Below are 25,341 nucleotides of genomic sequence, written 5' to 3' on the forward strand. Positions count from 1 at the left end.
GAAAAAAAAAAAAGTTCTTAAAGAAAGAAAAAACAACTGGATTTATTGATTATTCTAGACATTTCCTCTCATATAGTCCAGTAAAGCTCATCCAACACAGTATGAGCACATGATCACATAGATGATGACCTTTTATGTTTCTGCTTAATTATAAAGGGAAGTTGCATGAAACGAGGCGTGTGCATTTCCTTCTGCAGCGTTTCATTTGAACAGAACAGCGGATGAATCAGTGCCGTCGGTGATGCTTGATCATTTAATGGAGTCGTGAGGGTTTCGCTGCAAAACATGATGTTCTTCCTCAGTGTTTCTGTCTCGTTTTCCAGCACAAAAATCTAAACATTCTTAAATCAAGATACATTTACTGGAGAAGCAAATTATACCTAAGAAGCTATTAAGTCAAGATATTTACCAAATCGATTCAAAATCAGCCAATCAGAAGAGCGTGTGGGCGGAGTCTCTCTGCACTCGCAACCAAATCAATCCAAAATCAGCCAATCAGAAGAGTGTGTGGGCGGAGTCTATCTGCACTCGCAACTAAATCAATCCAAAATCAGCCAATCAGAAGAGCGTGTGGGCGGAGTCTATCTGCACTCGCAACCAAATCAATCCAAAATCAGCCAATCAGAAGAGCGTGTGGGCGGAGTCTCTCGGCACTCGCAACCAAATCAATCCAAAATCACAGCCAATCAGAAGAGCGTGTGGGCGGAGTCTCTCTGCACTCGCAACCAAATCAATCCAAAATACAGCCAATCAGAAGAGCATGTGGGCGGAGTCTCTCTGCACTCGCAACCAAATCAATCCAAAATCACAGCCAATCAGAAGAGCGTGTGGGCGGAGTCTCTCTGCACTCGCAACCAAATCAATCCAAAATACAGCCAATCAGAAGAGCGTGTGGGCGGAGTCTCTCTGCACTCGCAACCAAATCAATCCAAAATACAGCCAATCAGAAGAGCGTGTGGGCGGAGTCTCTCTGCACTCGCAACCAAATCAATCCAAAATCACAGCCAATCAGAAGAGCGTGTGGGCGGAGTCTCTCTGCACTCGCAACCAAATCAATCCAAAATCACAGCCAATCAGAAGAGCGTGTGGGCGGAGTCTCTCGGCACTCGCAACCAAATCAATCCAAAATACAGCCAATCAGAAGAGCATGTGGGCGGAGTCTCTCTGCACTCGCAACCAAATCAATCCAAAATCACAGCCAATCAGAAGAGCGTGTGGGCGGAGTCTCTCTGCACTCGCAACCAAATCAATCCAAAATCACAGCCAATCAGAAGAGCGTGTGGTTGGAGTCTATCGGCACTCGCAACCAAATCAATCCAAAATCACAGCCAATCAGAAGAGCGTGTGGGCGGAGTCTCTCTGCACTCGCAACCAAATCAATCCAAAATCACAGCCAATCAGAAGAGTGTGTGGGCGGAGTCTCTCCGCAAGCGTACTGAACTCGCAACCAAATCAATCCAAAATCAGCCAATCAGAAGAGCGTGTGGGCGGAGTCTCTCTGCACTCGCAACCAAATCAATCCAAAATCAGCCAATCAGAAGAGTGTGTGGGCGGAGTCTCTCTGCACTCGCAACCAAATCAATCCAAAATCACAGCCAATCAGAAGAGTGTGTGGGCGGAGTCTCTCCGCAAGCGTACTGAACTCGCAACCAAATCAATCCAAAATCAGCCAATCAGAAGAGCGTGTGGGCGGAGTCTCTCTGCACTCGCAACCAAATCAATCCAAAATCAGCCAATCAGAAGAGTGTGTGGGCGGAGTCTCTCTGCACTCGCAACCAAATCAATCCAAAATCAGCCAATCAGAAGAGTGTGTGGGCGGAGTCTCTCTGCACTCCCAACCAAATTAATCCAAAATCACAACCAATCAGAAGAGCGTGTGGGAGGAGTCTCTCCACAAGCGTACTGAACTCGCAACCAAATCAATCCAAAATCAGCCAATCAGAAGAGTGTGTGGGCGGAGTCTCTCTGCACTCCCAACCAAATTAATCCAAAATCACAACCAATCAGAAGAGCGTGTGGGAGGAGTCTCTCCACAAGCGTACTGCACTCGCAACCAAATCAAATGAATCACAGCCAATCAGAATATGACGCTCCATTTCCACATGATCACGTTTGTCTGCGTATGTGAGGTTTGATGAGCAGGCTTCAGCAGGTGTGTGTCTCTTCTGAAGTCTCAAAAACTCTTTTTGTCTTGTTTTTCAGTAAAAAAAAAAACATCTTAGAGTTTCTTAAGAAGCTGAAGAAGACATGTTGTTCTTCTTATTTTAAGCATCAAACAGAATTTAATGAGGTTTATGGTTAAATAACAACTGTGCATTTTTAATAATTCATCAGTTATTCTTAATTTAAGAATGTTTAGATCTTTTTAATGTAAAACAAGGCAAAATATTGCAGTGAATGTTTTTCAGTAATTTAATGTTGTTAACGATGACCAGCGTTTCTCTGCTGGGATTCGTGATTTCACGGCGAGGTTTTTGATTCTCAGATGAGACGGCGTGCGTTTCTCGTCCCCCTGCGTGGAAACGTTCCCAGTCGAAGGACACACGCATCCGAGAGGAATAATTTCTCTCTGTTTAAACAGGGAACGGCGTCTGACCCCCAGCGTGGGACGTCGACCCTCGTCCTGATCCCTCAAATAATGAACGCATTTTCCTCCCGCTTACAGAACTGAACAGGATTTTGTGCTTTATTAAGGTAAAGTTTCCGCAGGACCCTCATGCATCTCTGTCTCTCTCTTCTGTGTCTTTGTCTCTCTTTAGAGCTTCTTTGAGGGTCAGTCTGCGCCCTGGGATTCGGCCAAGAAGGATGAGAACCGCATGAAGAACCGCTACGGAAACATCATAGCATGTGTGTATTATCAGTCCTGAAACATCTGTATCATCGAAGCACCTGTGTCAGAATACTCCACAGTTTTGTGCATCCGTACGAAGAGGATGATTGTACGACACAGTGTGACATTTCTCCAGATCAGATAAAGACACACACGTTATCTTGACACATGAGCATGAGTGTTATCAGACGTGTGAGACGCTGACGTCTGTCTGTCTGTCTGTAGATGATCACTCGCGTGTGCGGCTGCAGAATCTGGACGGGGAGCAGAACTCTGATTACATTAATGCAAATTACGTTGATGTGAGTACAGAAGCAGCGTGACCTTCTCACAAAGGTCATCACACACACCAACACACACACACTCACAGGATATGTAGAGCATGAGTACACACACACACACACACACACACACACACACACACTCAGTTCTCTCAGGACTCCAGGCAGAAGCACGATCAGATCAGCAGTGTAAATGATGGAGCGAGGGATGACAGCGGACGAGTGCAGGAGACTTTAGGGACGAATGAAAGCCGCTCAGGACCGAGAGATATGCGGAAATGCATTCTGGGTAGTGTTTGATGTTCTCCTGTTGACCGATTTCACATCTGATCCAACAGAATTTAGTCAAAAATGATTTTCTGAAGCTCTAAATAAAACAAAGATTATTGCAGCACATTTACAAGAAAACACTATTTTAGTCTTTACTTCAAAACTTCACCTTTAATTCAACGTCTTGCTGTTATTTGTGAAATTTAATAGCAATTTCAGAGTGAAAATTGTCTTATTTTTGGCCACAAAGAAGTAAAAAGACTCAATTAAAGGTTGAAATCAGATCCAGATTTATTGAGCTGTGATAAAACCTGTTCTGTTTTGTTACATTTTGATGTTTATGTGTAACAAAATGTCCTCTGTGTTCAGGTTTGACTAGGAAAATTAATGCAAAAACTGACACTTCAAATCAACATTTCAGACAAAAACAATCTAAACCTTGACCAAAGTAGTCTTTGAGAATGTATAAATCCCAATCCACAACTTAATAAAAATAAGTATGTATGTCTTAAAACCACTATAAGCCACTTTATATAGAACCATACAGGCATCTAGTGGTTACATCATGGCATTACACAAGTTTTTCTTTTTTTACTCCCACCAGATGGCGCTAATCTACCATTCAGAAAATTGGATTTTATAGGGTTAGTTCACCCAAAAATTAAAATAATGTCATTTATTACTCACCCTCATGTCGTTCCACACCTGTAAGATCTTTGTTCATCTTCAGAACACAAATTAAGATATTTTTGATGAAATCCGATGGCTCAGTGAGGCCTGAGCAATGTCATTTCCTCTCTCAAGATCCATTAATGTACTAAAAACATATTTAAATCAGTTAATGTGAGTACAGTGGTTCAATATTAATATTATAAAGCCACGAGAATATTTTTGGTGCGGCAAAAAAACAAAATAACGCCTTATTTAGTGATGGCCGATTTCAAAACACTGCTTCAGGAAGCTTCGGAGCGTGTCGAATCAGCGGTTCGGAGCGCCAAAGTCACGTGATTTCAGCAGTTTGGCGGTTTGACACGCGATCCGAATCGTGATTTGACACACTGATTCATAACGCTCCGAAGCTTCCTGAAGCAGTGTTTTGAAATCGGCCATCACTAAATAAGTCACCAAAAATATTCTCGTGGCTTTATAATATTAATATTGAACCACTGTACTCACATGAACTGTTTTAAATATGTTTTTAGTACATTAATGGATCTTGAGAGAGGAAATGTCATTGCTCAGGCCTCACTGAGCCATCGGATTTCAACAAAAATATCTTAATTTGTGTTCTGAAGATGAACGGGTGTGGAACGGCATGAGGGTGAATAATAAATGTATTTTCATTTTTGGGTGAACTAACCCTGTAAATGCATTATCTCTATTTTAACACTGAATACTACTTTAATTAAAAAAAATATATTAAAATTATTATTTTCAATGGAGGAAAATAGCTGATAAAAATGTTATAAATATTGCATAGTATCATAAAATACCCTCAAAAGTTTAAATAATAATCAAAAAATAGTATTGAACAAAAATATATTACATTGCTTTCCTGAAAAACAAAAAAGTTAAATTTCAAGATAATTTTTAAGCGTGACCAGAGAGTTAAACAGCTCAAAAAAGAAAGATTTAGTTAATGCATGACTGAACTTCACTGTCAGATTCAGTTTTAATAGTATTGGTGTGTGTAATTTAGTTTATTTGCATGAATCTTGGTTTAACGGGCATCAGTGTTCAGTCTTCTCTTCGCAAACGTCCCCTAACATTAAAGCTCTCTGTGTGTAATAATAGCGTCGTTAGTCCGCTCTGGTTATTAGCCCAGTTCAGGAGCCGCACAGATGTAAATGATTCGCTCGTCTCTCTTTGGCTTTATTGCTCTTTATGTTTGCGTTTGTTCAGCGCTCGCAGTCATTATTAGATCAGAGTGTGTGTGTATTGAAGAGGCTCTTAACCGCACCGCTGATGACTCGACGGACGGATGGATGGATGGATGGATGGATGGATGGATGGATGGATATATGGGTGCCGCACTTCTTTTTTTTTTTCTTCTCCAGAAGCTTTTTAAGCACCCCATCCAATAAACTCTCTACGGCTGCTGCTAAATGTATTTGTCTTTTAGCACATTTGTCTTCATTTGCTCGCTGTTCTCCGGCGTGTCTCTGCCTCACTAGATTGTTTCAGATGGATCCAGTGTGTGTGTGTGTGTGTGTGTGTTTAAGAGAAGGTCAAAGGTCAGATGTTGATCGTCATCGCTGATCATTTTCAACTCTATCTGACACGATTAAACCGTCTGTTTTTGCTGTGTATGTAAATGATCTCTGTTATGATTGGCTGAACTCTCCGCATATGAACTGATTTTTCTGTCAGTGGGTTTCTAATGTTTGTGCTAAACATGTCATAACCCACATTCTTGCTCATTTGTGATGCCAGACGTTCGATAATGAAGGGGGTTGGTTTATATCATTCATACTGGCAAGTAGCTCTTTTGACTCATGCTAGCAAACTGGATTTCCAACATGCTACACATGTTAGCAGTGAATAGCTACATGCTAATAGTGATTAGCATAGGGTTTAAACATGACACAAACTAGTAAAAATGTGTTAGCATCATGCTAGTGGCATGCTAATTGTGTTAGCATGATGCTAGTAGCATGCTAATCATGTTAACATGATGCTAGCAAACATGCTAATTATGTTAGCATCTTGTTAAAAAAATGCTAGCAATATGGTAATCATGCTAGCATCATGCTAGCATTATGCTAATCATGTTCGCATGTTGCTTGCATTATGCTAACATGATTAGCATCTTGCTAAAAACATCCTAGCAGAATGCTAAGGGTGTTAGCATCATGCTAGCAACAAATGCTAATCATGGTAGCATGTTGCTAGCATTACGCTAACATGATTAGCATCTTGTTAAAAACATCCTATCAGTATGCTAAAGGTGTTAGCATAATGCTAGCAACATGCTACTCATGTTAACGTGTTGCTAGCATTATGCTAACATGATTAGCATTTTGTTAAAATCATCCTAGCAGTATGCTAAGGGTGTTAGCATCATGCTAGCAACATGCTAATCATGTTAACGTGTTGCTAGCATTACGCTAACATGATTAGCATTTTTTTGCTAAAAACATCCTAGCAGTATGCTAAGGGTGTTAGCATCATGCTAGCAACATGCTAATCATGTTAGCATGTTGCTAGCATTACGCTAACATGATTAGCATCTTGTTAAAAACATCCTAGCAGTATGCTAATGGTGTTAACATCATGCTAGCAACATGTTAATCATGTTAGCGTGTTGCTAGCATTATGGTAACATGATTAGCATTTTGTTAAAATCATCCTAGCAGTATGCTAAGGGTGTTAGCATCATGCTAGTAACATGCTAATCATGTTAAAGTGTTGCTAGTATTACGCTAACATGATTAGCATCTTGTTAAAAACATCCTAGCAGTATGCTAAGGGTGTTAGCATCATGCTAGCAAAATGCTAATCAAGAGTGCCGAGTTGTGCCACTGCAAGCACCATTCACATTTTCAACAGCTTCAGTACTTCGTTTTACAAGCTGAAAATGTTTTCTAAATCATTATTTCTGCTAAATGAATAAATGTATATTTATAGATTTGTCATTATTTTTTAATCGGCATTATCTATTCCTCATTACCTCACTGTGACAGACAAGGTTTATGAATATTAAATAGATGTTATTGACATGTAAATGTGGGCGGTCATATGTTAATGAGCTTCATAGATGCTCAGACAGGAAGTGTTGTGAAGCTAAGAGGAAGTCATGTGATGATGTGATTCTGTGTTTCAGGGTTATCACAGGCCGAATCACTACATCGCCACACAAGGTAAGAGCCTACTCTCTCTCTGTGTGTGTGTGTGTGTGTGTGTGTGTGTGTGTGTGTGTGGGCAGATGCCCAGAGTCCACTGGGTCTTATTTGGTCAGATTGAGTGTGTGCCCTTCACGTCTCCTGAGCGATTAATCAGGTCTGGCTGAGATGGGCGGCACACGAGTGGCATATTAAATAAATGGATTAACAGAAGTGTGTTTGTCACTCGTCTAATCTGGCCTGCCGAGAGCCGACAGAGACGGCAGACGAGCTCACAGGTTAAAGCTGATGGATGTGTTTGTGTGTGCGTGTGTGTGTGTGTGTGTGTGTGTGCTTGCACATGTGTGTGTGTTGTCTCTGATGTCATCTCAATCTGCTGGTGTGGTGTGGGGATTTGCATAATTACCTGTTTATTAGAGCATTGCATGCTTCTCTCCTCTGTGTCTCAATTAAAACACACACACACACGCACACACACACACACGCACACGAGGGTCTAGCGTGTTTCTCTGCATACTAACACACTCTAGTTTAGATATGCAATTAAATCTGTAGTATTATCGAAATATTTGGAGTCAGCAAGATTTTTTTAAATGTTTTTGAAAGTTTCTTCTGCATTTATTTGATACAGAAAAATACAGTAAAATTGTGAAATATTATTCCAATGTAAATCAGCTGTTTTCTATGTGAATATATAGTAAAGTATAATTTATTCCTGTGATCAAAGCTGAATTTTCAGCATCATTACTCCAGTCTTCAGTGTCACATGATCCTTCAGAAATCATTCTAATATGATGATTTATTATCAGTGTTGAAAACAGTTGTGCTGCTTCATATTTTTGCGGAAACACAGACTTCTTCAAATGCATTGTGTTTGAGCGCCCGAGGCGTTCTCTCTTCTTCCTCTTCTCTAATTCCCTCGTTCTCTCCGTCACTCCTTCATTAAACGTGTTGCATCTCTAAAATCGAGGCAGTAACGGGTTTAACGAAGGAGTTCAGGATTGGTTTGGACGGAGCGGGAGCGGACAGGGCCTGAACTTCAGGATTCTCTGAGAGCTGCAGCGATACATAATTCATCATCTTCATTCTGAGCTTGACATGAGAGACAGACAGACAGAGTTTCTCTGAGTGAACCGTGGGAACAGAGCCGGTCCTGAGCCGGGGTCGAGCTGTGAGACGTACAGGGAGAAACTGAGGGCTGATGGGAGATTTTTACCTCTGTGCTCTTGTAAGAGAATAATGTATGAACTCTGTCACTGTTGAGAGATCTGACCGGATAAAAGACCATCACTTTCCTCAATGAGAAGAAAAGCTTCCTCTTCTGCTGCATGAGAGATGCTGAATTAATGCTAAATATGAGCAGGTTAAAGGAAGAGTTCAGCCACAAATCATCATTTACTCGCCTGCAAATAAAGTTTGACTGCATATGATCTTTATGAAAACATCAGACTGTTATTTTAGTATCACTTCATTAACTAGTACAATACAATAATTCTGCAGCATTAATTTAAGCAGTTACTGATGCATTAATCAAATCAAAAGTTGTATATTATAAGTTACTTGTACTTACTATAGTAATAACAGTAAATTACGTATAATTATACTCAACTAACCCTAAACCAAGTACATGTTGGTATATTAAAGAGGTCATGAACTGCGTTTTTTTATTGTTTTACAATGTTTCCTGAGGTGCACTTTTAATGTTAGTATGATTTTTACATCAAAAATGGTCATAATTTAGAAATAAAAGGCATTTTTCCTTCCCTTATTTTATCCTCTGATTTGAACGCTCTGTTTTAAGGGGCGTGTCTCTGTGAGACTTCAGTGTAAACGCCCACTGCTGTGATTGGCTGACATCTTTGCATATGAAATAGCCTCTCGAAAACTTTTAGCATGTTTTTACTATTACAACTCTCAATGTTAACTAATCATGAAAAACATTACATTTAGATCTATGGCATTAGAACACTGTAGTCGATCACAGACATGTTGTTGAGATCATGAAAGCAGTGATATCGTCAATTTCTGCACACTAACGAATGCTTTCATCATAACTAACAGCGCAAACATGATGTAACTAAGAGATTTGTTGAATAAAACGGGAGTTTTGTCACAAGAACTCAGTCACTGATAAACTCTGTTTGATTGACAGCTCCAGCGACTGTAAAGGGAGCGTTCTTTGATCGCTTTCTATATATAATTTAATCATCATTAAATAACAGAATATTTTCATCCTACTAAGAGAAACAAGGTGAAGTTGAGTGTTTAGTCGCTGGTTTGATTTACTGACACACAGACAAAGATCATCTGACTGTACATGAATCATTAATATCAGATCAGGCATTAGAATGAACACAGTTACTGACATGTTGTTGCATTACTGTCGTAAAAGTCTGATAATGCCGAAATGTGATTGATTTACCAAAGAATCCACAGTGAAATGAACTGAATACAAATAAATAAAGCTCAACTGAGACATTCACATTGTTGAAAATAAATAACCATATTCCTGCATTAGGATCCTTTGAAAGGTAATGTTATTTTAGTCCTGTATCGCTCTTCTCTCCTCCTCATCTCACTGACACACCAGTGGGCGGGGCTAACGCTGCAATGATGAAGTAGGCGTTGATTTCTTCTGCGGAGGCGGAGTTTCACCTATCAATAGACACATTCCGGGATCAGTCGTTCTCTGGGTCTGGAGACAATAAAAGCTTTTATTGGACTAATAAGAACGTTTTCAGTTCTGAAACTGAATATATTCTGATAGTACGATGAGCTCTTATATATCAAAAGCTCAAGGAAAAGTTGATTTCTCACTTCATGACCTCTTTAATTAACTAGTAATCCTGCATCAAAATCAACAAAAGAACAAAACACAACATAAACGATTCTTAGAAGTTCTTAGAGTACATGTTTTTGGTTGAACTAAGACTTTAATAAGATTTGGTGTGTGTGTGTGTGTGTGTGTGTGTGTGTGTGTGTGTGTGTGTGTGTGTGTGTGTTGTGTGTGTGTTTGTGTGTGTGTGTGTGTGTGTGTGTGTGTGTGAAGCTCAACTGGACTGACAGCTGCATCTTCAAGTCTCAGCAGAGAACATCTCTCTCTCACACACACACACACACACACACATACACACACACACACACACACACACACACACACACACACACACACACACACACACACACACTCTCTGGCAGTAAATGCAGCTCTGGACTCTCAACAGCAGCTTGAGCTCACAGTCATTAGATCAATGTAGAAAAAAACGAGTAAATCATCAGTAACTTTCCCTAAATTAGTCTTCGCTATAATTCTAGTGCTGATAGTCAAAAAAGGTGCAAAAAATTAATTTCCTACTCTGTATATTTGTCTTGTTTTCCAGTAAAAATAACTAAACATTCTTAAATCAAGATGCATTTACTGGAGAAGCAAAATGACTGAAGATATTAAGACTTGTTTAATGAAAAAGTGAGTTTATGATTAAAACAAACAAATCATCTTGTTTTCTCTTTGAATTAAGTTGAGATATTTGATATATATCTTCAGTCATTTCTCTTCTCCAGTAAATGTATCTTGATTTAAGAATCTTTAGATATTTGAAAACGAGACAGAAACACTGAGGAAGAACAGAGTTTTTTGCAGTATTTGTGCTCCAGACATGAATGATTCCTCAGATCATGTTTGGTGTTTTACTAAGTGATCAGACTCACTACCAACGCCCTAGCAACCATCTGGAACACCTTAGCAACCACATAACAACACCCTGACGATCAGGGCAGGTTTGAGGTTTCCTCCCTTTTTCTTTCTCTAATTTCTGCTTGATGTTTTGACTGTTCTAGTTGTTGTTAAAGAAGGTGAGCAGCGCTGCTGTGTGTGTGTGTGTGTGTGTGTGTGTGTGTGTGTCACTACCATGTAATATTAATGAGCACACAGAGACTTTGTGTCTATCAGTAGGTTTTATATTATGCTGGTTGTAGGAGAATTCAGCAGCTCTCACACACACACACACACACACACACACACACACACACACACACACACACACACTCTTACACACACATCAGATGAAAAATGGTGTGTTTCCAGAAATGACTGTCAGCATCTCTTGACAGCTGAAGTTTGTGATACGGGATGTGTGTGCAGTTTTTCCCCCTTTTTGGCAGAATCTTCAGACTTCAGCATAAAGTTTTCTCTTGTTTTTTTCTCTCTTTTTTGCTGAAACTTCTCCAATAAGTTTTAGTAGCACATTTGTTTTTCCTGGAAATTTGCAGTTAAAGATATTCTGGGAACGAAGCACCAGGTGCACGTTGGGAACTCTCGACTTTGAGCTCGGAGCGTTTGCTGTGTGTCATTATCTTTCGGCTGGACGGAGAGAGAAGCTGCTGCTTTAATATTAGTATTTCTAGTTATTATCATCAGTCTGATCTGACCAATATTATATCTGATATCATCAGGTCTTACGCAGCCAACAAGATGTTCTTCCTCAGTATTGCTGTCTCATCTAAACATTCCTAACAATAGCAGTGTTTGAGATGTTGATCAGTAGGTGGCGCTGTCCTCAGTCGGCTCAGACGTTCCTCCAGCGGTTCTCCGTCTAAGATCATTTGCTCTGAAACAGACGCTGGACGTTCGGTGTGTTTTATCATGTGTAAATGTTGAAGACGAGCGTGTGTGTCTCTGACGGGCTGCGGTGTGGCGTTACAAACCCACTCAGCAGATGTCCTGCTCGCCTCCGATCATTCCCATCATCCCCTGAGGCTCGTGGGCAGGCGGAGTGGGAGCGAGTGAAGACATTTGAGACGCTGAGAAACACGCGGTTACCGTTTCAAACTGAGTGTGAACAAGAACCAGTGCCGCTCTTTTCTGCTCTTATCTTCATGTTTGGGTTCTTTGAAGCTCATCATGGATATAATAAATGAATATTCTTCAGTGTTCTTGACAATATACACTACAAAATATACTTAATAGCTTTTAGAAGAGTTCTGTGTTTGTTTGATGGTGATTTTGTGTAAGAGCAACACTTTTAATCATTCAAATAATTTTCTTTTTAGAGTCGACAGTTGATTAAACACAATATTAATTCAGATTAATTGGTTCCACAATGGAATAACTCGCATCCGTGTTCAGTTATCCTGAACACAATGAAGGTCTGATGTGTGTTTTCTCTGCAGGACCGATGCAGGAGACCGTCATTGACTTCTGGAGGATGGTGTGGCAGGAGAACACGGCAACCATCGTCATGGTGACCAACCTGGTGGAAGTTGGCAGGGTGAGTGATGATGTCATGATGACCATGTGCTTCTGTGCTCTTGTGTGTTACAAACACCTGCATCTCAAATCAGTGTGTGTGTGTGTGTGTGTGTGTGTGTGTGTGTGTGTGTGTGTGTGTGTGTGTGTGTGTTTATCGGCTGGTGTGAATGTGTTTCTGTCCTCCGTCCGTGTCTGAAGTTCAGATGAGTGTGTGAGATCGACTCCCTGAGGATCACTTGCTGAGTAAATGATGCATTCTGGGCTTCATCAATGTGAACTGGCCAGAAACTAATCAATGGAGCTCATTATCAGACAGCCGTGAAATGGCACAAACCTCCGTATCTGCAGACAGACAGACGGAGAAATGCTGCAGTCGATATCATGTGACTGTCATAATAGAACTGTGGTTTATATAGAAATACGAGACATTTAATAGCGGAAGAACTGCTTTCATTCTAGAATCTATCTATCTATCTATCTATCTATCTATCTATCTATCTATCTATCTATCTATCTATCTATCTATCTGTCTATCTATCTATCTATCTATCTATCTATCTATCTGTCTGTCTGTCTATCTATCTATCTATCTATCTATCTATCTGTCTATCTGTCTATCTATCTATCTATCTATCTATCTATCTGTCTATCTATCTATCTATCTATCTATCTATCTATCTATCTATCTATCTATCTATCTGTCTATCTGTCTATCTATCTATCATCTATCTATCTATCTATCTATCTATCTATCATCTATCTATCTATCTATCTGTCTATCTATCATCTATCTATCTATCTATCTATCTATCTATCTATCTATCTATCTATCTATCTATCTATCTATCATCTATCTATCTATCTACCTATCTATCTATCTATCTATCTATCATCTATCTATCTATCTACCTATCTATCTATCATCTATCTACCTATCTATCTATCTATCTATCTATCTATCTATCTATCTATCTATCTATCTATCATCTATCTATCTATCTATCTGTCTATCTATCTGTCTATCTATCATCTATCTATCTATCTATCTATCTATCTATCTATCTATCTATCTATCTATCATCTATCTATCTATCTATCTATCTATCATCTATCTATCTATCTATCATCTATCTATCTATCTACCTATCTACCTATCTATCTATCATCTATCTACCTATCTATCTATCTATCTATCTATCTATCTATCATCTATCTATCTATCTATCTATCATCTATCTATCTATCTATCTATCTATCATCTATCTATCTATCTATCTATCTATCTATCTGTCTATCTATCTGTCTATCTATCATCTATCTATCTATCTATCTATCTATCATCTATCATCTATCTATCTATCTATCTATCTATCTATCTATCTATCTATCTATCTATCTATCTATCTATCTATCTATCTATCATCTATCTATCTATCATCTATCTATCTATCTATCGATTTCAGATCATCTGTTTCCACTGGTGTTCCTCAAGGCTCTGTCTTGGGTCCTCTTTTATTTATTATCTTGGTGATATTTTTAGGAAATTTGGTGTTAATTTCCACTTCTATGCTGATGACACTCAGCTCTGTTTGTCCTCCAAACCTAATTCTACTCTTCTTCTTCACTCTTGGACTGTTTAGACGAGATCAAATCCTGTTTCTCATGCAGTTTTCTCAAGATAAATACTGAAAAATCTCCGCCTGCCTGTTTGTCTATCTGAACAAATACATATCCATCCAATAAATAATAAAACATTTATTTATGTAATGCTGTCAGTGCATCTACCTATTTCAACATTGAAAACAGAATCTTGTTTATAGAGAAAAGAAGCTTATTCATTTATAGTCATTAACAGTCAGATTAATTTAATTATTGTTAAAGTTCAACATGTTTAAAAGTAGAACTGGATGAATTAAAGGGTTAGTTCACCCAAAAATGAAAATAATGTAATTTATTACTCATCCTCATGCCGTTCCACATTAATCTTCAGAACACAAATTAAGATATTTTTGATGAAATCCGATGGCTCAGTGAGGCCTGCATAGCCAGCAAGATCCATTAATGTACTAAAAACATATTTAAATCAGCTCATGTGAGTACAGTGGTTCAATATTAATATTATAAAGCCACGAGAATATTTTTGGTGCGCCAAAAAAAACAAAATAACGCCTTATATAGTGATGGCCGATTTCAAAACACTGCTTCAGGAAGCTTCGGAGCGTTATGAATCTTTTGAATCAAATCATGATTCGGATCATGTGTCAAACTACAGGCCTCACTGAGCCATCGGATTTCATCAAAAATATCTTAATATGTGTTCTGAAGTTGAACGAAGGTCTTACGGGTGTGGAACGACATGAGGGTGAGTAATAAATGACATTATTTTCATTTTTGGGTGAACTAACCCTTTAAGAAACTTCATTGTGACCTCATTCACTGTAGAGTTTTGCTCCTAAAATATGAAATGCTCAAACATTGGAAGAGCATCTAAAATCAAATAAACCAGAATAAAATCAATGCATTTGCTAATCATAATAATTAATTCCTGTGTAAAGCGTTCCAGTTGATTATAATGGTTGGCTGATCAGAGCAGATGAATGGAGGATGTGAGCGGTCTCAGATCTGGTCCAGCGCTGCAGATGTGCAGATGTGTGGTGCCGCGGGCCGTCTGTTACATGATGCTGATCTAATGTGGGCGCGAGCGCCGGGCTTCCCCACGGAGACCCATAAACCCACCGCTGCGTTCCACTGACGCCCATCTGCGTCCACGCTGAACTCAGGCATTCTGGGAGATTTGTGGCAGATTAGATGAATGCTACAGGGCAGAGAGAGAGAGAGAGAGAGGGTTTGTTTTGCTGGAGACAAATCACAGAGAACTCTATGGTTTTGAACTTCTGAATGTCGATGGAATATCTGGTCTTCTTCGACAATCCAAGTCTTCCACCTGTCACATGGTCAAAGCCTGTTCGCCTTCATTATCTGGTCTAATAACAGATATTATACATTCCTCTCTCACCTCAGGTGTTGTTCCTTCATCTCAAGACTGCTGTAATAACTCTGACCCTAATATTTTTTCCAACTTTTGCCCAATTTCTAATTTACCATTTCTTTCAAAAATATTGGAAAAGATCTTTTTGAACAATTTCAGTCCATTACATAGTCCAGAGACTGCCATGGTAAAAGTTACCAATGATCAGCTGATTCTGGACTCTTATCTTTCCTGATCTAAATGAGGCCTTCGAAAGCATTTCTCATCAAGTTCTTTCAGATAGATTCATCTCTACTGGTATCCACTTAGTTTAAATCTCTCCAGTCGCACTTAATTTGTCCAGATTTCAGATCATTTGTTCCCAATTATTATTATTATAATTATTCTGTTTCCACAGGTGTTCCTCAAGGCTCTGTCTTGGGTCCTCTTTTATTTATTATCTTGGTGATATTTTTAGGAAATTTGGTATTAATTTCCACTTCTATGCTGATGACACTCAGCTCTGTTTGTCCTCCAAACCTAATTCTACTCTTCTTCTTCACTCTTGGACTGTTTAGACGAGATCAAATCCAGGTTCTCGTGCAATTTTCTCAAGATAAACACTAATAAAACTGAGGTTCTTGTTGGCACTAAATCCAATTTGGTGAAATTTTACAGCTTTTTACTTATTGATAATTCCATAATTTCCTCATCTTCTCAGTTTATCATTTCTCATCAAGTTCTTTCAGATAGATTAATCTCTATTGGTATTACTGGTGTCCCTCTCACTTAGTTTAGATCCTCTCCGATCATACTCAATTTGTCCAACTTAAAGGATTAGTTCACTTTCAAATGAAAATTCCCTGATAATTTACTCTCCTCCATGTCATCCAAGATGTTCATGTCTTTCTTTCTTCAGTCGAAAAGAAATGAAGGTTTTTGATGAAAACATTCCAGGATTTTTCTCCATATAGTGGACTTCACTGGGGTTCAACGGGTTGAAGGTCCAAATGTCAGTTTCAGTGCAGCTTCAAAGAGCTCTACATGATCCCAGACGAGGAATAAGAGTCTTATCTAGGAGAAACCATCGCTCATTTTCTAAAAAAAAATGAAAAATTGTATACGTTTTAACCATAAATGCTCATTTTGAACTAGTTTGAATTAAAGTTTGAACTAAATTGTCATATAGAATATGCTAGTGCAAGTATATAACAATTAGTTCAAACTTTGACCTGTGGAGGGCAGTAATACACTTAGCAGCTTCTTCACTGCCGGAATTCTAATAGAGAAGAAGAAGAGAGCTAGTTCAAGATGAGCAATTATGGTTAAAATGTATAAAATTTTTTTTTTTTTTTTAGTAAATGTCTGATGGTTTCTCTAGATAAGACTCTTATTCCTCGTCTGGGATCATGTAGAGCTCTTTGAAGCTGCACTGAAACTGACATTTGGACCTTCAACCCGTTGAACCCCATTGAAGTCCACTATATGGAGAAAAATCCTGGAATGTTTTCCTCAAAAACCTTCATTTCTTTTCGACTGAAGAAAGAAAGACATGAACATCTTGGATGACATGGAGGAGAGTAAATTATCAGGAAAATTTAATTTGAAAGTGAACTAATCCTTTAAAGATTTCAGATCATATTCCTCATCTGTTTCCACAGGTGTTCCTCAAGGCTCTGTCTTGGGTCCTCTTTTATTTATTATCTTGGTGATATTTTTAGGAAATTTGGTGTTAATTTCCACTTCTATGCTGATGACACTCAGCTCTGTTTGTCCTCCAAACCTAATTCTACTCTTCTTCTTCACTCTTGGACTGTTTAGACGAGATCAAATCCAGGTTCTCGTGCAATTTTCTCAAGATAAACACTAATAAAACTGAGGTTCTTGTTGGCACTAAATCCAATTTGGCGAAATTTTACAGCTTTTTACTTATTGATAATTCCATAATTTCCTCATCTTCTCAGTTTATCATTTCTCATCAAGTTCTTTCAGATAGATTAATCTCTATTGGTATTACTGGTGTCCCTCTCACTTAGTTTAGATCCTCTCCGATCATACTCAATTTGTCCAACTTAAAGGATTAGTTCACTTTCAAATGAAAATTCCCTGATAATTTACTCTCCTCCATGTCATCCAAGATGTTCATGTCTTTCTTTCTTCAGTCGAAAAGAAATGAAGGTTTTTGATGAAAACATTCCAGGATTTTTCTCCATATAGTGGACTTCACTGGGGTTCAACGGGTTGAAGGTCCAAATGTCAGTTTCAGTGCAGCTTCAAAGAGCTCTACATGATCCCAGACGAGGAATAAGAGTCTTATCTAGAGAAACCATCGGACATTTTTGGAACAAAAAAAAAAAATGAAAAATTGTATACGTTTTAACCATAAATGCTCATTTTGAACTAGTTTGAATTAAAGTTTGAACTAAATTGTCATATACAATATGCTAGTGCAAGTATGTAACAATTAGTTCAAACTTTGACCTGTGGAGGGCAGTAATACACTTAGCAGCTTCTTCACTGCCAGAATTCAAATGGAGAAGAAGAAGAGAGCTGGTTCAAGATGAGCAATTATGGTTAAAATGTATAAAATTTTTATTTTTTTTTAGTAAATGTCTGATGGTTTCTCTAGATAAGACTCTTATTTCTCGTCTGGGATCATGTAGAGCTCTTTGAAGCTGCACTGAAACTGACATTTGGACCTTCAACCCGTTGAACCCCAGTGAAGTCCACTATATGGAGAAAAATCCTGGAATGTTTTCCTCAAAAACCTGCATTTCTTTTCCACTGAAGAAAGAAAGACATGAACATCTTGGATGACATGGAGGAGAGTAAATTATCATGAAAATTTGACTTCTGAAGTGAATTAATCCTTTAAAGATTTCAGATCATCTGTTTCCACAGGTGTTCCTCAAGGCTCTGTCTTGGGTCCTCTTTTATTTATTATCTTGGTGATATTTTTAGGAAATTTGGTGTTAATTTCCACTTCTATGCTGATGACACTCAGCTCTGTTTGTCCTCCAAACCTAATTCTACTCTTCTTCTTCACTCTTGGACTGTTTAGACGAGATCAAATCCAGGTTCTCGTGCAATTTTCTCAAGATAAACACTAATAAAACTCTGTTTGTCTAGATATAATTTTATCTATCTGTGTGTGTATCAGCATCATTACGCCAGTCTTCAGTGTCACTTTTGTAACACTATAAATGTCTTTACTGTTGCTTTGGTCAATCTAATGCACCTTGATCAATAGAAGATATAAGTCGTAATGACCCCAAACTTTGCAATGGTAATCTGTCTAGCTTTCAAACCCTAGTGTATTAATGCTTAATGCTGCATAACCTTCAGATCATAAAGTTCATTCAAAGTTTGTACTGATACAGATATTTTTTTCCTATATTTTAATGTGAAAATTCGTTTCAGAGCATGCAAGTAACACCATTAAGACCAACACATGCAGACAAACAGAATCCGTCCTATAATTGCTGAAATAATATGATGTTTCTTCCGTCATATAAACCCAGAGGAGCTGCAGATGGAGTCGTTGTGGAGGAGCGTCTCAGCGGGAGACTCTCGTGTCTCCAATCACATTCCCACTCTAATGATGGTGGAGAAAATTGAATTTCCGCACTCGATGTATCTCTCAGAAGTGTCACAATTCCCAGTGTTTTCTCTCTCTCTCTCTTGTGCTAGTTATCATATACTGCAAAGTGAGTTTTGTAATCATGTTGTCATATATGTTGTGCTGCTTATGTTTATTCGTGTATTGGATCGGAACGCAACAATTTTGTGTGTGAGAGTTATTAGTGCTGGTGTTGTAATACTGAAACACTCTGCTGACTGGATTATATTGCCACATAATGAGGTTTTGTTTGAAGCGCTGCACGAGAACTCTAATGCAGTTAACGCTGAAGATGGTTCCAGGCGTGTTCTGATCCGGTCCGGTCGCTCTGTGAGGTGCGAGGTCGGGTATCGATGTCACGTCTGGAAGTGCAGAACTCATTTAGCTGTGTGTAATGTGTGAATGAGAACATTAATGTGTGAATTACATCCCTGAGAGATTCGACAGTCGTCAGGAGACGAAGAAACCCATCAGACACTCCTGCTTTATGCAGTAAAAGACTTTACTGGTTGAATCCTTCATTCTGATTGGTTGACAGATGTTGCAGGTGTTGATTAATGAAGTGCATATGCAGTTTTATTGACTAGGGATGTGAATTTTCTGAAGTCAAGTCAGCTTTATTTCTATAGCGCTTTATACAGTACAGATTGATTCGAAGCAGCTTTACCGTGATAACAGGAAAATAACAGAATCAGTGATGCACACAGGATTCAGTTCTGCTGTAAACCGTCATTAGAAATCAGTTGTTGATTCATTTCGGTTCAATAACTGTGTAAAGTACATTAATTATGAAATGAGTTCAATTCAGCTATAAAGCAGCTCTGCAGAAAACAGTGATGTCATCGTCCAGCTGAGTTGGTTTGGAGTTTATTGATTAGATTCATTTTCTTTTAAAGAAGCATTCAGTAACTAATCAAAACTATTTTATGGAATGGAATGGAACAGAACGGAACCACCAAATAATTCACTGTATGTCCTACTGCTGTAGCAATTTTAGTAACATATTTTAATTATTTGAATTTATTTTATTATTATTTTATTTATTTTTTATTTTAATTTAGGAAGCACCAAATAATTTATTTTATTTTATTATTATTTTATTTAGATTTTATTTTAGGAAGCACCAAATAATTTATTTTATTTTATTATTATTATTTTATTTAGATTTTATGTTAGGAAGCACCAAATAATTTATTTTATTTTATTATTATTTTATTTATTTTTATTTTATTTTAGGAAGCACCAAATTTATTTTATTTTATTATTATTTTATTTAGATTTTATTTTAGGAAGCACCAAATAATTTATTTTATTTTATTATTATTATTTTATTTAGATTTTATGTTAGGAAGCACCAAATAATTTATTTCATTTTATTATTATTTTATTTATTTTTATTTTATTTTAGGAAGCACCAAATAATTCACTGTAACTAGTATCAAATGTCCTACTACTGTAGCAATTTTAGTCACATATTTTAATTTTAATTATTTTAATTTATTTTATTTTATTATTATTTATTTTATTTTATATTTGATATTATATATTTATTTATTTATTTATTTATTTTAGGAAGCACCAAATAATTTATTTTATTTTATTATTATTTTATTTAGATTTTATTTTAGGAAGCACCAAATAATTTATTTTATTTGATTATTGTTTTATTTAGATTTTATTTTAGGAAGCACCAAATAATTTATTTTATTTTATTTTATTATTATTTTATTTCTTTTTATTTTATTTTATTTTAGGAAGCACCAAATAATTCACTGTAACTAGTATCAAATGTCCTACTACTGTAGCAATTTTAGTCACATATTTTAATTTTAATTTTAATTATGTTAATTTATTTTATTTTATTATTATTTTATTTATTTTATTTGATATTTTATATTATTTTATATTATTTGTTTATTTATTTATTTATTTATTTTAGGAAGCACCAAAGAATTCATTGTAACTATTAGCAAGTAACTAGTATCTACTGTATCATTTTGTCACACATTTTATTTTATTTTATTTTATTTTATTTTATTTTATTTTATTTTATTTTATTTAGCACCAAATAATTCACTGTACTATCAAGTAACTAGTATCTACTGTATCATTTTTAGTTACATATTTTAATTATTTTAATTTAATTATTCTACTTTTTATTTATTTGTTTGTTTGTTTGTTTGTTTAATTTAATTTGTATTTAATTTTATTTTATTTTAGGAAGCACCAAATAATTCACTGTAACTAGTATCAAGTAACTAGTATCTACTGTAGCATTATTATTCACATACAGTATTTTAATTTTAATTATTTAAATTTAATTATTGTACTTATTTTATTTAAGACTTTTAAGAAAGCAAAAAATAATTCACTGTAACTAGTTTATCAATTAATATCTACTGTAGCATTTTGTCACATATTTAAAAAAAAAACTCATTTGAAAATAATGAGCTCACATTAATTAAAGGTGTAAAAATTTCTCACTTGACATTTTAGAGTTATTAGATGAAAATGTTTGTTGCAAATGCTGTCAGTGTTTCTCAGAAACATACAAACGTATCCGTTTACCTGTGGTTACCCTGGTCTTACTGCACACACCTGTGTTGCTATGGTTACAGAAGCGCTGGGACGAGTTCCTTCGGGTCAGACGTGATTTACGTGACGCTCTTCTGCATTCGGCTGCTTATAGTTTCAGAAATGGAATCAATCAGAGCTAATGCTGTTCAAATTAGTGCCGTACGGAGGACGATCCCATCATTCCCTCATCCACAGCATATTGATCTGGAGCCGGAGTTCTGGATCAATACATCTGTTAATCACGAGCGCCGCGGCCTCTGCACCTCTGGTTAAGGTTTAATTTAATGTGATCAGGTGACATTTGAAACTGAGCGCGATCGCACGGCACCGTTTCAGACGAAAGGTCAGACATGACGGGCTTCGCTCAAGTGTTTCTGAGGATTCAGCCGTAAACGATTCGATGCTCCACATTATCACTTATGCATCATTCACATATTCTTCAGAAAGTGTAGAAATCTAATATCTCTTCATTTCACTGCACTTTTTTCTTTTTTTATTAACTTGTCCTCGTGTCTCCCTTTTAATGCATTAATCTGATTTCATTTTAACTACATCTATAGCTTCAAATGTTTTATTATGCACTATTTTATGGCTAATATCAAGAATATAGAAATAATGATTTAGGTGTGAGAACACACATTCATTAATTAATAGTGTAAAAATATATATACTTTGCTTTTATTTTGTTTTATTTTATTTCATTTCTTTATTTATTATTTTATTTTATTTTATTTTATTTTATTTTATTTTATTTTATTTTATTTTATTTTATTTTAAGGAAGCACCAAATAATTTATTGTAACTAATATCATATGGCCATCTACTGTAACATGTTTGGTCACATATTTAAATTATTAACATTGAATTATTCAACTGACAAAACCTGTTTGTTAAAAAAAAAAAAAAAAAAAAAAAAAAACTTTTATCTACCTAACCTTTTATTTAATTTTATTTAATTTTATTATTTAATTTTAATGTATTTAATTTTTTTTAATTTTAATTTTATTTATATTATTGGAATTTATTTATGTATTATCTTTATTTATTTATTTATTTTTTATGGAAGCTCCAAATCATTTATTGTAACTAGTAGCATATTTGGTCACACATTTTAATTTTACTTATTTTAATTTCATTATTTTTCATTATTGACAAAACCTGTTTGTAAAAAAAAAAAAAAAAAAAAAAAAAAACTTGTTTACAAATATACATTTTTAAAATTAAAATGAGTAAGGTATGTGAACTCACATTAATTAAAGGTATAAAATACCTAACCTTTATTTTATTTTATTATTTTATTTCATTTTATTACTATTGCATTTCATTTCATCATTTCGTTTAATTTTTATTTAATTTAAATTTTTATTTATTTATTTATTTTTTATCTTTATTATTATTATTATTATTATTATTATTATTTATTAATTTATTAATTTTTTATGGAAGCTCCAAATCATTTATTGTAACTAGTAGCATATTTGGTCACATATTTTAATTTTACTTATTTGAATTTAATTATTCTACTGACAACTTAAAAAAATTATTTGTAAAATTATTTTAAATGTTTAAATAACTCTTTTGAATGTAATGATTAAAGTGTGAAATATCAAACTATTTTTAATCACTTTTATGTAAAGCACTTTGTGCATAAAATCTGCTTTATAACTACGATATTTACTTACCAAATATTTAATATATCTAATATTTACTTTTTGTTATGTATATGTAAATAATGTACAATGTGTGCAATGACAGCATTCTCATTCTAAATAAACATGCACAAAAACATGGCTTATTAAATAAAAATAGGGTTACAGTGGCTTCATCAGGTTGCGAGCCGGACTCAAACCTATGCACCTGTTCACCCCTGAGCTCTGGTGACAGTCTGTTTCCGTGTCTCAGGTGAAATGCTGTAAATACTGGCCGGACGACACCGAGATCTACCGCGACATCAAGGTGACGCTGATCGAAACGCAGCTTCTGTCCGAATACGTGATCAGAACGTTTGCGGTGGAGAAGGTGAGTGACGCTCTTCACACACTCCTGCTGACTGAGGCTGATTAATAGAGCAAACTCAAGCTCTTAAAGTCGTCTATTGTGCCGTATGTCCGAGTGAAACGGCTTTGCAAACAAGAACAAATGTAGGGCGGGGCTTGATTTTGAGTGGATGGTTGTGGTTTGCTATTGGTGGATCTCATGTGAGTGACAGGTTGCCCCGCCCTCATCATCAGAGAAGAGGAGAGATAAAGAGATGTTATTCTGATTCAAGATTACGAGACGCATGAATTTAACACAATAATGACGCAGGCGTCACATGTGCGGCTCTGTCTCGTCTGCAGCGAGGAGCTCATGAGATTCGTGAGATCAGTCAGTTCCATTTCACCGGCTGGCCGGATCACGGCGTCCCGTATCACTCGACGGGTCTGCTGGGCTTCGTGCGCAGGGTCAAGGCCAAATCACCCACTAATGCCGGACCCATCGTGGTCCACTGCAGGTATGACATCATCACCATCTGCAGTCACATGACACGCTTATAAACTCAGAGATTCTGTTCTGAATGTATAGTGCTTTATATTATATTATATTATATTATATTATATTATATTATATTATATTATATTATATATATTATATTATATTATATTATATTATATTATATTATATTCTTGGATTCTATAGTGCATTATATTATATTATATTATTCTCTGATTCTATAGTGCTTTATTATATTATATTATATTATATTATACAGTATTATGTTGTATTATGTTATGTAGTATTATATTGTATTATATTATATTATATCATATTATATTATATTGGATTCTTTAGTGCTTTATATTATATTATAATTATATTATATTATATTATATTATTCTCTGATTCTATAGTGCTTTATATTATATTATATTATATTATATTATATTATATTATATTATATTATATTATATTATATTATATTCTTGGATTCTATAGTGCATTATATTAATTATATTATTCTCTGATTCTATAGTGCTTTATATTATATTATATTATATCATATTATATTATATCATTCTCTGATTCTATAGTGCTTTATTATATTATATTATACAGTATTATGTTGTATTATGTTATGTAGTATTATATTATATTATATTATTATTCTCTGATTCTATAGTGCTTTATATTATATTATATTATACAGTATTATGTTGTATTATATTATATTATTCTCTGATTCTGTAGTGCATTATATTCATTATATTATTCTCTGATTCTATAGTGCTTTATATTATATTATATTATATTATATTATATTATATTATATTATATTATTCTCTGATTCTATAGTTCTTTATATTATATTATATTATATTATACAGTATTATGTTGTATTATGTTATGTAGTATTATATTATATTATATTATATTATATTATATTATATTATATTCTTGGATTCTATAGTGCTTTATATTATATTATATTATATTATACAGTAATATGTTGTATTATGTTATGTAGTATTATATTATATTATATTATATTATATTATATTATATTATATTATATTATATTATATTATATTATATTATATTATATTATATTATATTATATTATATTATATTATATTATATTCTTGGATTCTATAGTGCTTTATATTATATTATATTATTCTCTGATTCTATAGTTCTTTATATTATATTATATTATACAGTATTATGT

At 35.4% G+C, this 25,341-nt stretch overlaps 1 protein-coding gene across 10 annotated transcripts in view; it reads left to right on the forward strand.

Annotated features, from left to right (window-relative positions):
* LOC125250592 (receptor-type tyrosine-protein phosphatase mu-like) overlaps positions 1–25,341 on the forward strand; it is a 230,570-nt gene that overhangs the window by 183,734 nt on the left and 21,495 nt on the right. For all 10 annotated transcript variants that reach the window (XM_048163240.1, XM_048163241.1, XM_048163242.1 and 7 more), the window contains 6 exons: positions 2,760–2,847; positions 3,056–3,132; positions 7,205–7,241; positions 12,393–12,490; positions 23,538–23,654; positions 23,975–24,129. In XM_048163240.1, coding sequence (XP_048019197.1) covers positions 2,760–2,847; positions 3,056–3,132; positions 7,205–7,241; positions 12,393–12,490; positions 23,538–23,654; positions 23,975–24,129 — 572 coding nt within the window. The remainder of the gene's footprint in view (positions 1–2,759; positions 2,848–3,055; positions 3,133–7,204; positions 7,242–12,392; positions 12,491–23,537; positions 23,655–23,974; positions 24,130–25,341) is intronic.

Source organism: Megalobrama amblycephala, linkage group LG17, assembly GCF_018812025.1.
Source record: "Megalobrama amblycephala isolate DHTTF-2021 linkage group LG17, ASM1881202v1, whole genome shotgun sequence".
Classification (NCBI taxonomy): Eukaryota; Metazoa; Chordata; class Actinopteri; order Cypriniformes; family Xenocyprididae; genus Megalobrama; species Megalobrama amblycephala.